Source organism: Phascolarctos cinereus, unplaced genomic scaffold (assembly GCF_003287225.1).
Source record: "Phascolarctos cinereus isolate Bilbo 61053 unplaced genomic scaffold, phaCin_HiC Scaffold_4;HRSCAF=312, whole genome shotgun sequence".
Taxonomy (NCBI): domain Eukaryota; kingdom Metazoa; phylum Chordata; class Mammalia; order Diprotodontia; family Phascolarctidae; genus Phascolarctos; species Phascolarctos cinereus.
The window spans coordinates 205,091,904-205,107,664 of NW_027555847.1; the positions used below are offsets into that span (position 1 = coordinate 205,091,904).

The 15,761-nt window shown below is 36.1% G+C and overlaps 1 protein-coding gene across 1 annotated transcript in view; it reads left to right on the forward strand.

Moving 5' to 3' along the window:
• The window catches only part of ECPAS (Ecm29 proteasome adaptor and scaffold), a 148,605-nt gene that overhangs the window by 95,107 nt on the left and 37,737 nt on the right, over positions 1-15,761 (forward strand). The window contains 5 exon segments of the mRNA XM_020972446.2: positions 84-175; positions 7,158-7,292; positions 11,270-11,426; positions 11,934-12,106; positions 15,290-15,391. Coding sequence (XP_020828105.1) covers positions 84-175; positions 7,158-7,292; positions 11,270-11,426; positions 11,934-12,106; positions 15,290-15,391 — 659 coding nt within the window.

A 15,761-nucleotide genomic window follows, 5' to 3' on the forward strand; every position in this document is an offset into this window, starting at 1 on the left:
TAAGAGAACTTTAGGGGTTTTATGATGAAATGTATATTTGTTGGTTCTGATAGTTTTTAATGTGATTCTGAATTTCCATATAGGATTGCCTGTCATGTATTGTCTTTTGGAAGCTGTTTCCGTCTATCCAGAAAGATTGGCAACCAAATTTGTAGACAAAACAGACTGGATAAAGGTAATTCCAACGCATGCATATGTTTGGTTCTGATGATTCTGCAGAAAGTGCTAGTTTAACTTACTTAAGTTAAATTTAAGTGTTTTTCAAACTTGGCTCATATAACCTTTCTTCCCATTAGGACTCCTCTGACTCTTCTTTATGGCCCCCTACCATAAAAAAAGCTTTTAGATCATCTTGTAATTTTTACCACCATGAAACATATTCAAGGATCTCTATAAGGTAGATTTTTATGATCCCCTTGAAAATTCTTTCATGGATCTGTCTGATACTATGTTCGAGGAATGCCAACACAGTTCTCTGAATTGTGGCAGGTTATTGTCAGAGGCATATTTCTTATAGACCAAAGAATAATGACCACTGATGTTTGCATAGCATATTCGCAAAGTATTTTCCTTTTATTATCTTCATTTTACAGATAAGAAGTCATGGTCAGTGAAGTTAAATTATTAGCCACTTAGCAGCTCAGCCTAATAGTTGACTTGAACCCAGATCTTTTCATTCTGAATCCATTCCTTTTTCCAAGCTAATGGCTTTATTCTGTTCTTTTAGTTGATAGTTTATCAATAAAATTAAAATACACTCACCATATTAGAATGAAAGTATTTGAATCTGGTTATTGTGTCCTTCCCTAAAATTCCAGGCCAAATACCCCCTGTTCTTTCCACTGATTCATCTGTGGCTTAGTTTCAAGCTTCTGTGCTAGACTCCAGCGATAAGTTTGAGACATAGGTTTCAAACTTAGAAGGGGCCACAGGAGAGACTAGAACTAGAGATGTATCAGACCTTGAGATAATAGTTGAGATATTCATCAAATCAAATTGATCAAAGTTGGTCAGTGAGACAGGGAGCCAATGAAGAACACAGAGAAAGAAGAGTTGATTCAGGAGATAAACCTCATTTACCAGATTTAGTTTCTTCTGTCTTCACAGCATCTCTGACATGCATGCATTGGATTCTCTTCCCTTATGTGGCTAGTGCCCTAGTTCAAGCCCTTGTCCCTTCTCAGACAGTTGGGAGAGCTTCCTATTAGGCCTTCCTGCCTCGGTTCTCTCCAAGCCAACTTCTATACATCTACCAAAACTACTCTGTAGACTCCAATCCAGTGGTTTCTTAGTATCTAGGATCAACTATAAACTCCTCAGTTATTTAAATTTCCACTATAGCCTGGCTTTGTCCTACTTTTCTAATCTTCTAGCACATTACTCCCCATGCGCTCTGTAGTCCAGCCACATCACCCTACTTGTTGTTCATCATAGATAACACTCTGTTTTCTGCTTCTGTCTCCTAGCATCCCTGGTTTCCTTCTGGACTCTCTTCAAAGCCATCTTTCTGTATGAGGCCTCTGCTGGTTTCCCCAACTGCTAATGAATGCTTTCTCCTCCCAAGTTAACTTGTAGCTGCTTTTTTGTGCGTTTTATATATTTCTATATGCACACATTGTCTCCATTAGAATATAAGCTCCTTAATGAATACTTACTTGATTGAATATCTCCTAATTAATCTTCCTGCCTCAAATCTCTCCCCACTCTAGACCATCCTCCACACAATTGCTTTAAAAAACAAAAACCAAAATTCTACGAGCTTCTGTTGCTTTTAGGATATGAACTTGTCCATTTGACTTCTAATGCTTTCCTCAGCCTGGCCTCAGCCTACCTTTCTAAGTTTGTTTTATGTTCTTGTTGCTGCATGTTTGGTCTAGCCAGACCAACTTTCTTGCCATATCCCCTCATGCCTGGAGTATAGTCCTTGCTTTGCCTTTGCCTCTCAGAATCTCCTGTTTCCTTCAAAATCCAGCCTATATTCCACCTTCTAAATGAAACTTCCCAGGGCCTTCCTCTCAATAAATTACCTCATATTTATTGCATACATACTTATCTAGATACATGTTGTTTGCTTAAGTAGTTAATAAGTTCCTTGAGAGCAAGGACTCATTTTTGTCTTTATATCCCTGGCATCACAATATGGCCTTATTAATTGGCTGATTGGTTGACTAAGAGAAATTGTTATATTTGAAGCTTTATTCAGGGCAACAGTATACAAAAGGAGGGGGGTGATTAATAGTATTAAGTGCAACAGAGCATTTTGGAAGGATTAGCATGGACGATTTGGCTCTTAAGGAAGCAGTTTTAGTGCAGTAGTAAATGTGAAAGTCAAATTGAAAGAAGTTGGCCGCCTGAATAAGGAGATAAAAAAAAAGTATAAATACTTTTTTGCATCTGTTTTAAAATTTTTTTAAGTTAAAAAGAATTCCCTTTTCCTCTTATTAACTTGACAAACATCATGACAAATTAACATATTGACATACAGATATGAAAATTTCCCTGTGTAAGAACAGGAAAAACACTATGTACATTTTGGGTTTTCTTGTAAATTTCAAGTTTAACACAGTAGTTCCAATACCATCCTGCTTGTTTATGTCCTTTCTGAATTCTTTGTGCCTGCTTTTTTTAAAAAATGATTAATTGATCATCTTTCCATTTTTTCCCCTTTTTTAAAAAAAAGTTACATCTCCCTTATTCCTCCCTTTAACTTCTTCCTTTCAAACATGCTTTTTCCTATAACAGATAAGTATTGTCACTAAAAACAAATTGTCATATTAGCTGTGTCTAAAAATGGGTATGTCATTTTGTTCCTCTTGTCCATTTTTGCAAAGAGGTGGAAAGCATATTAATCATCAGTCTTCTGGAGTTGTGATTGGTGGTTGCATTGATCATGATTCTTAAGTCATTTAGTTTATTTTCTGTACAGTGTTGTAGTCATAGTCTGCATGTTTTTCCTGGGTGTTCTGTCTTCATTCTGCATCAGTTCATACAAGTCCTTCCAGGCTTCTCCATATCTGGCCCTTTTATCTCATTTCATTTCTTCTAGCCAGTCTGCTGTCCTTCACATTAAGCAATTTTTTTTTCTTTGAGGTTCTGCTTGTAGTTGTGAGTCTGCTTTCATCTTCTGGATTTATCTTCTGGGCCTTTTTAACACATAGTCTGTCTTTCTTTCTTTCTTTCTTTCTTTTTCTTTCTTTCTTTCTTTCTTTCTTTCTTTCTTTCTTTCTTTCTTTCTTTTTTTAATTTTGCTAGGCAGTGGGGTTAAGTGACTTGCCCAAGGTCACATAGCTAGTAAGTGTTCTGTGTCTGAGGCCAGATTTGAACTCAGGTCCTCTATCCACTGCTCCACCTAGCTGCCCCATAGTATTTCTTTATTGAGTTTTTTTCTTTCTTTTTTTCTCATATTGTCAGCTCAATTTTGAGATTGGGATTTTGTGCTTGGATCAGTTCCCTCAGGTCCCTTGAATTGGTTGAGTAGATGTTTCTTCTGTGGTCTGGTTGTTACTGCCATTAAAGATCTAAATGGGATAGCTGATATTAGGCCCCATCCCCCCACTGCCTCAATCTCTGTCTTTTTTCTTAGCATTATATTGATCTACTTGAGGGTAAGTCTTTTTCTTAAATGATCTCTAGTCAGAATTTGGTCTCATCTCACCCAGGCCACAGGTACAGTAGCTACCTGTGGGCCCCATCCCACTGTTCTTTGGCACGAGCTTTGATCTGCTCTTTCCTTCCTTGGCTTTGTGACCCTTTTTAGGCATGCTAGTGGCCCTGTCCCCCAATCCTGAGGGCTCACCATATTAATGCCAGTCTTAGTGTAAACAGCCTGTTGCCTTATCCCGCTGCTGCTTAGTACTCCCAAGCTCAAGAGATCACCAGTTCACTCTCCCTGAGATTAGGAATTATAGGCTTGGGCCCTCAAGCTCCACTCTTCAGGCCCATTTGTGAAACCTAAAGGTTTGAGACTCCCCTAGTACCATTCTCTTTGCCTTCATTGTATATGAATCCACTTTACTGGCTTAGCTGGCTTCTGGTTCTAGATCTAGACTGGGTGAATTACTTATCTGTTTCTTTTCATTTTTCTTCATCGATGGTCTTTCTATAGAGCCCTTTTCAGATATTTGGTGAGATTTACGTGGGAGAGCTGCTCTTTTTGTGCTACCATTGTAATTGGAAGCAACCACATCAGTGTTTTTACACAAAGTTTGATGCTGAAGTGCTGGGCAGAAATTGGGAAGGTTGCTTGACTGTAGAATGGTTACAGGAAAGCCTTTTTAGAGTTGGGTAGTTCTGTGTATGTTTATAGAGGAAGGGGAGGGAATCAATGGGAGAAGATTTTGAGAGAGAAGGAACAATTCTTCAAACAAGGTACTGGAAAAAAACAGTTGGGGTACCAGGCATGTTGTATTAGAAAGGGCATTGAATTTGGAGTCATAGTTCTTGGATTGGAATCCTGACTTTTGTACCTGTGTGACTTTGGGCAAATCATTTAATTTCTGAGCCTCCAGTTCCTTTTCTGTCAAATTAGGGAGCTAATCTAGATGGCATCTAAAATTCCTTCCCATTTAGAATCCTCTGATTCTGTATATTAACAAAAGAAAGGAAAGGAAAAAAGAGATGAAGGGAGAATTTATTAAGTACAACATGCCAGGCCCTGTGCAGCACAAAAAGAAAGTCCCTGCTCTCTCACTCTTTTTTTTTTTTACCTTTCTGGTTTTGTTTTTTTTTTTAATATATTTTATTTAAAGTTTTGAGTTCCAAATTCTATCTGTCCCTTCCCTCCTTCTTCTCTGAGATGATAAGCAATCAGATATAGGTTATACGTATGAAATACATTTTCATACTAGTCATTTTGTACAAGAAGACTTGAAGAAAAGAAAAAAATGAAAGAAAGTGAAAAATAGCATACTTCAATCTGTATTCAGTCAATATCTATTCTTTCTCTGGAGGTGGATAGTATGCTTCATCATTAGTCCTTTGGGATTGTCTTGGATCATTATATTGCTGAGAATAGCTAAGTCATTCACAGTTCTGCATCAAACAGTATTGCTGTTACTGTGTACAATTTTCTTCTGGTTCTGTTCACTTCACTATGCATCAGTTCATTTAAGTCTTTCCAGATTTTTAAAAAATCATCTAGCTCATCACTTCTTATAGCACAGTAATATTCCATTACAATCATATACCACAGCTTTTTTAGCCATTCCCCATTTGATGGATATCCCTTTGATTTCCAGTTCGTATCCACCACAAGAAGAGCTGTTATAAATATTTTTGTACAAATAGGTCCTTTTCCCCTTTTTTGGGTGTCTTTGGAATAAGACTTAGCAGTGGTATTGCTGGATCAAAGAGTATGCATAGTCCCTGCTCTCTTAAAAGAGCTTATAATTTAATGGAGAAAGACAGCACACAAAGGGAGTTGAAAAGCAAGGGATTGGGATATGGGATATGGGATATGAAGGTACATGGCACAGGGTCATGTTTTTGAAGTCCAGTGGAAGTCAAGAACAGAGCCCAGGAGAGCAATGAAAGTTGTTGAGCCTAAGCACCTCCACAAAATAGATGCTCTAAGAGGAACTTGCCGAAGAGGGGCATTGGAGAGGGGTATACCATAGTGATACATAATGAATGACAGAATACATTTTCTCCTCTCACAGGATGAAAGAAAAAGAAAATGAGTAATAATACTGAAATTTTGAGGATTATAAGAAGGAAATTGAAGTAGCTTACATTGGATGACTTCAGTCTTAGGAAAATCATTTGGTTTTAAGTGGTAGGGAAGAGGGGAAAGGAACAGGTACCTAATATGTGGTACTGTTATGATCCCCATTTTATAGTTAAAGAAACTGAGCCAGACAGGTTAAGAGACTTGCCCAGGGTAAAAAAAATTTGTAGGTATCTGAGGTGAGATTTGGGCCCAGCTCTCTAACCAGTCTACCATGTAGTTGCCATGTGGTAGCAGGGGAGGAATCTAGTTGAGAGTTTGAGGTGATAAGAAAATATTAGCCATGGTAACTATGGGGAATAAAATGAGTCAGAGTGAAATAGATAACTTATAATGAAGCCTTTATAAGGATATGTATTGTAAATCTCTAAAAAACATGTTGAAAGTTTAAAAAGATTTCGGTTTCTATTTAAATTTGTTTTCTTTATTATAAACTTAAAACAACAAATATAAACATTTCAGTATACAGGGATCAGGAAAAAAGATTGTATATGTAACTGAACTTCTTTTAATATACCTTTTTTTAAAGAATATATTTGGCATGATAGGAATTTACCTGATTATCAGTCTATCCTGCCTGAATTTCCTTAACTTCTCATCTGTTTTGAAAATGTTTCATTGATACTTTTTTCTTGTTTCACTATCTACCAACTCCCTACCCTCTATTTTTTCAAAAATATATTAATTAATTTATATATTTTAAGGCTCACTCTCCCTGAGTCAAATAGGTTGGAAGTGCACAGGCTACACATAAGCCCAGTCTTACTACTGCTAAATAACATGGGAGCTTTGACCTGCCATCTCCCTCTGGACTATTTCACTTTTCCTAAAACACCCTACTACGCCATTACCCAGAGAGTATCTGTATTTAGTGGAAGATATTTGTGGCCAGGAAGTAATTCGAAGTTAAAATAGAAAAATGCTTTCAAATTTATTTCTTTTCTTTTTAATTACATTTAGTAATTAAAAATTTTTTAATGGTTTTAAATAAATAGTTTAAAACTTTTTAATAGTTTTTCAATATTTTCTCTAATTTTTGCTTTGTGGATTAGCTGTTGTGTAACTTGACTTTATTGGTGATATAAAAATAAATTAATTCTTACTCCTTGGTAATTGATGGTGTAAAAATTGTTTAGCAATCATCAGATTGTACTATAGTCTATTATTTGGTGGCATGTCATTAGTAACTCTCTCACTTGGAAGAAATTGTTGAATGATTAGTTTTCCCATAGGCACCAAACAGATCAGAACACTACTATCACGTATCATTTATCTTATTGGTTTTGGATCTTTTTATTTTCATATTTCAAGTGCAATTTACCCATATTACTATATCAACCATTTATACTTATATTTCATAAAAATATATTTAAACTTTAGTGTCACAATGAATAATTTTACCTGTCTTATTCCCTTTTTTATACATTTTCAGAGTCTAATGAATACTAATAAGGAAGAGATGCGGGAATTGGTGGCATTATTTTATTCAGTGGTGGTATCTACAATGTCAGGAAATGAGTTGAAGTCAACTATACAGCACCTTATAAAGACTACAAAGGACAATCATGTAAGTAATCAACTCTTTTCACTCTTTTTTTAGCATGTAGCGTTGTACATTCTAATCATACCACTTACTAAGTAAACTTTGAGAAATCCATATATGTACTCAATATAGTTCACCTGTCTCATAGTTTAAGGGTTTTAAAAGACAGGGGTGTGGGGTATGTGTGGGTGTGTGTGCACGTATGCATATAATATGTATGTGTATATGTGCATTTATATAAAATATACATTCATAGAATTCATAGAGCTCTAATGGACATTCGAAGTCATATAGTTCTGCTTCCTTAACTTTCCCAAAGTCAGAACTGAGATAACCAGGATTTTGAATTTGGGTCTGACTCTAGATTCTGTGCTCTTCTTTGTATCATCCCTCTATAAAATGTACCAAAAGATATTCTCAAATTGAGCTGAAGAAGTCTTCAGATAATCTGTGTGGCCATTTTGATGATGACATTGCTGAATGTTTTCATAGCTGCCAAAATAATTTTCCTGAACCACAAGTCTTAACATGGCATTCTCCTAGTCAGTAAACTTCAGTCATTCCTTATTACCCCGAGCATCAAATATAAAATCCTTTATTGTAATTCAAAGCTCTTAATAATCTGACCCCCTCTTATCTTTTCAGTCGTCTTACAATTTAATCCCTTCCATACATGCTGGTACACTTGCTTGTTCATCTTCTGTCATACTCCATTTCATTATTTGTTTCTTTTACCTTTGCTATATTTCTCTTAACTCCTGTTTTTGAACTTCAGAGTTTCTACACAGCTCTGGTCTTTTTTTATCAGGAATGCTTGAAAATCCTCTGGTTTATTAGAGGTCCATTTTTTCTGTAGAATTATGCAATTTTGCTGGGCAAATTATTCTTGGATATAAGCCCTGTATTCTTTGCCTTCATCTTTTATTCTGAGATCTCTGCCTTTTTATAGGGGTCACTGCTAAATCCTGTGTAATCCCAACTGCAGTTCCTTGGCACTTGAATTTTTTCTTTCTGACCACTTACAGTATTTTTTCTTCGACCTGGAAGCTCTGGATATTGATTACAATATAATGTTTCTGAGAGTTTTCACTTTGGAGTCTTTTTGGGAGGTGGTATTCTAAGAGATTTTTAAAAAATATTTCTTGAAATATTGTATCCGGACTTTATTTTTTTTTTTTGGTTGTAGCATTCAGTTAGAGCAGTGATGCTTACAAATTTTTCTCTTTGATCTGTTTTCTTGGTCAGTTGTTTTTGCTGTGAGATAGCTTAACGTTTTCTTATACTTTTAAAAATCTTTTGACTTTGTTTTAATTTTTCTTATTGTCTGTTTGAATCATTGGCTTTTATTTAATCTATCCTAATATTCTGGGAGTTTGTTGCTTTGACAAAGTTTTATACCTCTTGTGCCAGACTATTAATTTTCTTTCCAATTCTTCCATGATTTTCATTTCTCTACTAGTTTTTCCTTCCTTCTAACACTCTTATTTCATTTATAAAAAATATTTTTAATGTCTTTTTTTTTTTAATTCTTGCATCCTCTCTTCCAGGAATTCTAGTTGAATTTTTGCCCATGTTGTTTTCCTTGGGACCTTTGCTTTAGATGTTTTCAAGGCATTCTCTTCTGGATTTGTGGCTTTTGCATCCTTGCAGCTGTTACAGATTTTTATGTTGGGATTCTTTTTTTTTTCCAATTTTTTTCATTTTCCATCCTGTTTTCTGGTTTTGAATTTTATATTTGGTCCAGGCTCTATGTATTTCTGAGGGAAGGACCAGACGTTCCCTGGGCTGACCTGTTGCTGTTTTCTTAAGATTTTGGGTGTTGTATTTATTCTGGGCTCTTAAGGACAGCTCAGGCTGAGCACCTGCAAGCTTTCAGTGTTCCCAAAGTGATCTAGTTCAGGGCAAAGTCTGAAACTACGTTCTCTGGTCTCATCTCTACAAATTCCTGACTTGAGTTTGAATGTGAACTGTTGTTGTATGTGAGCCAGTTGTAAACTGCTGCTGGACTCAGCTGTTATCAGGCAGCTGGGAACCTCTGCTAGTTCAGTGACAGAACTGTATTCTTCCCTTGATTTGCTATTTATGCCCTTGTTATTCTTCTGTTGGCTTCAGACTGGGATAGAAGCTAAAAATGAAATTCTGCTGTGCTCCTTGGTGGTCTGAGCCACATAGCTGCTGCTTGCTTTGGGACTTTGCTCTTTCTCAATACATTTTCCAGGGCCTTCCATGACTTCCTACTGACAGTGCTACCCCTATATACAGGTCCCTTCCTCACTCTTCTTTATATCTGTGACCCAGAATTGGGTAGTGGGTGACAAAGCTGTCATGGTTCCCTAGAATGTCTCTGGGGGTGGCCTGGCATGGCTCTAGGACCTCCTATGGTGTACAGCCTTTCCCCGTGCACATGAATGCTTCTGGCCAGACCCTTTTCCCTGGGTTCGCAGGCCTCTGTCTTTCTCCTTGTGCCAACCTAGGCTGGAAAAATGACTCACTGTGACTTTTTCTTGGATTTCCCTGTCACGATTTGATCTGTGTGATTTTTTAGGTCTGTTTGGTGGAGTTTTGGTGGGGAGCTTGATGTGTTTCTTGCTACTCCACCATCTTGACTCTTCCTCCTGTTTTGTGTAGTCCAGTGTAATCCTACTAGAATTGTTAAGAATTGATCCTAATAGCTAGATGTAACTGTTGCTTTACAAAAAATCTTGTGCATTTTTTCTTAAAACAATTGAAAATCTGGTGCTTTTCATTTACCTTATCCTTTTTTTTATTAGATTGTCTTTTTATTTTGTATAGGGGTCACACATATAGAATGAACTGTTGACAATAGAGGAATTAGAATAGAATACAATATCATGCTAATCTTCCAAAATAAAATCATTTCTGTTGACCACACAAGATGTCTTAACATATTAAGTTAGGCATCCTTGGGTAGGTGACCAAATAGACGGGACAATGAACATTTCGTGTTTTTTTTTTCCATGTGTCTGTGATCTCCATATCTACCTTTTATATAGCTCACACTATTTTGTCTTGAATTTTTGTTTGAGACACTGATAAGTTTGACCTGACTTCAGCTCTCTGAGGGGACCTGTTAGGTACCTGACAATTTGACACTGAGAAAAAAAAATTTTCTACTTCATAATTGATTTAATTCTGTATTACTACTGACATTTTTGTAACTGCCTAAGTCATGTTTTATTGTCTCTGAGTTAAGTTTAAAAATTCAGTTTTTCTGTGAAATCAGTGGCCTATATGTCAACATGGAAATCTGTTATCTCTGTCCCACTTGTTGTCCTTTAAGGAAGTCTGGTCTATTATTTCTGTTCTCCAAGGAAGTCTGAATTGTTATCCATGTACCAGTAACTAACCTTGCAGGCAGACAACAACAGTCAGCAACAGGATTCAAGGAAGGATGGTTGCTAGCCCTACATACCCGATCTCCAGACAGTTATATTATTTTTTCCATATGTGATGACTATCTTTTACTCTGGATGCTCCTTTTATCTATAAAAATGATCTGTAAACCCCACCTTAGAGTCTTAGCTGTTGAGGAGGAGGCCGAGACCCTGTTTCTTGGTAAATTCAAACTTTGCTAATGAATTGATCATGCTTGGAATTGTGTGCTTCAGTTTACCTTAATTTTAATTGTGACAGTGCTGTTCCTGCTGATGTAGTTGCACATGGAATATTGTCAGAGAGTCACCATCAGCTGGTGTTAGAGAGTCTAATTCTGTAACATAAAGAAACCTCTTATTGAAATGATCCAATAATTAATCAAGCTATTTTGGAGTTCATCATGCTGGAAGGATTTATTTTATAATTATCAATTATTTTTTTAATCATGCTTGTACTTTAGGCCTGTCTAGTTAAAAGCCAGTAAAGTTAAAAATGACTATGGACATCCTTAAAACTGAAGAGTTGCCATAATGTGTATTTGTAGAATTACAATGAAATTATAAGAAAGTATGACAATGACACGCTGTCCTATTTGTCAACTTTAGAGCCCAGAAATACAGCATGGATCCTTGCTTGCTTTGGGATTCACAGTGGGACGTTATTTGGCTAAAAAGAAAACCAAAGTGGCAGAGCTGCAAGACACAGAAACTGCATTTTTGCCAGAACAAGAACAGCTCATTCAGAGTACAACTGAAACAATAGGTAATTGATACTTTTTATGCTGATTTAATTACGTTTTTATTGTTAATGTTAAATCTTCTTAAATTATATTTTCCTTTTCTTTTGTGGTGTGATACTTTTTTAAAAGTACATTGTTTTCCTAGAAAGCTGCCTTGAAGCAACAAAATTTTTATTTAAATTGAAATGTCTTTGTATCCGAAGGTCATTCTGTATTTTAGTAACTATAATACTACTCTACTTCTATCATACATGGCTACTTTTCATAATTTTTTCACACTGAGATATCCACTTGGAAGATATTATTGTTTGGAACAGTGAAACTTTTAAAAATTCACTGTAGTCCATTCCCTCTAAATATGCACTCTTTTAAAAATATGAAAACATACACATGGAATTTTATCAGACATTTGGTACATTTTTGAAAGATGCCAAATTAAAGTCAGCTTTCAAATATACCTCAATTTCATTCTGGTCACAAAGAAGACAATATAGAATATTCTCTTTATGTTCTTTTATGTGTTTTTACAGGTTCATTTTTGGACAGCACTTCTCCTCTCCTGGCAATTGCTGCTTGTACAGCCCTGGGTGAAATTGGTAGAAATGGCCCTCTCCCCATTCCCAATGAGGGACCCGGCTTTACCAAACTCCATCTTGTAGAAAGTTTACTCAACAGAATACCTTCTAGCAAAGAAACGAACAAAGCAAGTGCATTTTTAAGAATTTCCAGTTCAGTTCTATGATTTTTATTAGTCACCTACTGTATGTACTTGTAAATGTTGGAAAGACATTGCAAAAATAATAATAATAACAATAATAACTTGGGCCTGGAGTTAAATAAGAGGAGGCTGAGTTCCTTTTGGGAATTTGCAAATTGCTTTTCACGATCCTGTGATTCTCCCTGAAATAAAGGTGCTAGCGATAATACCAATATTTTTCTAGTATTACTGTATGGTTATAAGTCATAAAACAGTATACAGTTTCTGAAGAATTGAAATTGGCACCCAAAGGTCAATGAAGAGGCATGTGAGCTTACTTAGGCTGGTGTGTCACCAACAAGAAATTACAAAAAAGAAGTGGCATACAGGATGTTGTCAGAGGTATCTGACTGAAAGAGAAGGTGGCCTATTCATATGGTGTGAGCAAGTAATAAGAGATGGGAGGCTCACATGCTGCATTTGTTTCCTCATGATATTAGGAAAAGGCAAGGGAAGTCTCTAGTTTATTAGGTAGAAATTGTCCCTACTCATCCCAGCCCTCTAGAGTGAAATTTATGGGTGAAGATAGACAAGGTTGGTACAGTCATGGGTGGTTTGTGATTTATGTCATTGGAAGGAATGTTCACATGAAAGAGTTCATGATGTCATTTCAGTATTTGATAGTATAGAACAAGTTCATCAATGCAGAACAGAAAGAAATTTGAGGAGGGAAAGATTACTTTCTTCTAGAGGTATCAGGGAAAGCTTCATAGAGGAGTTGAGCCTTAAAAGGTGAAATTTCAGCAGTCAGAGATGGTGTCTGGTTTGGGGGAATGGAATCAGTCGATAAACATTTATTAAAGGCCTGCTGTGTGCCAGGCACTGTGCTGAGTGCTAGGGATACAAAAAGAGACTAAGGACAGTCCCTGTTCTCAAAGAACTCACAGTATAATGGAGGAGACAACAAGCAAACAAATATGTACAAATAAACTATGTACAGGGTAAATAGGAAATAATTAAGAGAGAGAAGGCACTAGAATTAAGAGGAATTGGGGAAGGTTTCCTGTAGGTGGTGTGGTTTTAGCTGGGATGTTAAGGAAGCCAAGGAAGTCAGTAGGTGGAGCAGAGGAGAGAGAGCATTCCAGGCTTGTTGGGCAGCCAGAGAAAATGCCCAAAGCCATATGAATCCATTCTAGTAATGGGGATGACACAAACAAAGGCAGAGTTGGGAGGAGGCAGGATGACAAAGGCTTGGGGGTGGTGAACCCCTTCACTGCCTAGTATCTATTTATGAACGCCGATTCACAACTTATGAATAGTTCACATAATCTATGGTCAAGCCATTCTGAAAAGAGGAATGGTAAGAAATTAGGTTGGATTTAGGTCAGACCCAGATTGTGAAAGAAAGGAAAGGAGATTTTACTTTATTTGGTAGGCAGAGTGGTGTAAAGGGCTGACATAATCATAATGGTGTATGAGTAAGATGACTTCATCCACATTGGAAGGACTCGTATTGCATCCTTAGTGGACTTAGAAGTAGCAAGTTCAGTTAGAAAGAAAGATTTTTCCATCATCTAGATGAGAGGGAATGATGGCCAAAATATGGAAGGATTGCAGTAAAAGTAGAGGAGAACCCAAAAGTAGACATCGCAGTGGCGAAGTCAGCAAGATTTAGCAATAAACTGGTGGGCATTGGGGGAGGGGGGAAAGTTAAAGAATCAAATTGACAAGTATATCAAGAGTGTATAAATAAGCTAAATAATTATTCTGGGGGCAGGTAGGTGGAGCAGTGAATAGAGCACCAGCCCTGGAGTCAGGAGAACCCGAGTTCAAATCCGGCCTCAGACACTTGACATTTACTTGCTGTGTGACCCTGGGCAAGTCACTTAATCCCATTGCCTAGCAGGAAAAAAAAAGAAAAAAAATTATTCTGTAGTTAAAGATAAGAACAAAAAAGCACTGGATTTATAGTCAGAAGGCCTGGGTTTGAATGTAGGCTTCTTACTTAGTAGTAGACCTTTAGACAAGTCACTTTCCTTCTTTTCTTCTTTAAAGTGAGCAATTTGGATAGCATAATCTTTAAGTCCCCCTGTAGCTTCAACTTCCTACTGATATGAATTATTTGAAAAGGAGTAAGTAAGAAATGAACTAGATGAATCTTATGCATTTGTGATGTTAATAACTGATATTTTCTACATACAACTAGTTTTACAAAACTGATTCCTGTTATCAACTTTGGCAAACCAAGTGTAGATAACATGCTTGTTGATTCATAAGGAAACTTGAGATTTATACGGAGATTTAAAAACCGGCCTAAAATTTTGTTTCTTCATATTGTTAGATTAGGCCAATTAATTTCTAGAGCCAAATTGGTTATTTTAAGAGGTCTGTGTCTCAGTTAACTGTTAGAGCACTCTTTCAAAGAAGTATTAATTTGTATTTTTAAAAAAAGTTTTAAAGAATTATTTGATTTTAAACCTGTATTCATAAAAATAAAAACATCTAAACATAAAAGTAAAAAAAATTGTAAACTGTAGGATTCAATATAATGATAATAAAAAGAGGATAAATCTGTAGTTTCAACCGTTAAACATAATGGATACTACCATATTGTAATTCACTATTAGAAGAACAATTATATAACATAATATACCTAATTGGTTTTTTTTAACTTAATTTATGATTTTAGTAGAATAAAATCTCCTACCAATGCAGACTTCCTCCCACTTTGTAGTGGTCTTCCACCCCACTGTCTATCCAGCTTTAGTTTTATAGAGTTGATGGAACTCTGAATGATTTATCTCAGGGTCACAGAGCTAATCTGTGTCAGAGGCAGGTCTTTGAAACCAGTTCTTCCTGGCACTGAGGCTGACTCACAGTCCATTACACCATGTGTAGTCTAAACATTAAATTGCTAAATTGAAATCAAAATTTTTAGTTCAGCAAACCTGGAGTAGAGGTCTCACATTTTTTCTTTTTTTCTTTAACATGTAACTAATTTTATATATTAAGTTTTAGGGATATTTTCCTTTGTATTCCAAAGCTAGTATCTCAAGCTTAGTGAAATTGGGTACTTACGGATGAACTGAGACATTTTTATAAGAGTTACGGAAACTACCGTTTTGAATCGCACTATTTAAAAATAAAACTTGTATGTGTTTTTTAAAAGAAGAAATTTTCTCCTTTTAGATGAAGGAACGAGCAGTCCAAACACTGGGCTATTTTCCAGTTGGGGATGGAAATTTTCCTCACCAGAAGCTCATTTTGCAAGGCCTCATGGATTCTGTTGAGGTAAATTTCAACTGCTACCTTGAATCATCTAAAGAAATTCTTAACCTGGGGTCAGTTATTAATGATAGATTTTAATATTACTGATTTAATTTGTCATCCTCTGTGCTTTTAAAAACATTCTTTTGAGAAGGACCTATAGGCTTCACCAGACTGAGTGGTCAGTGACAAAAAAAGGGTTAACCCCCCCCCCGAACTATTTTATTTATCACTTGATTTTTATCTTGGTAATTTTGTCCATAAGAGAATTTGATTAAATCTCTGTTACTGTCTGGTTAATCTAGTTCACTTTGCTTTTATATAAAAAAAATTCATACCTAAACTCATGTGACTTTTTTCCTTTAAAGCAATTTCATTGAATTCTCAAGTTACT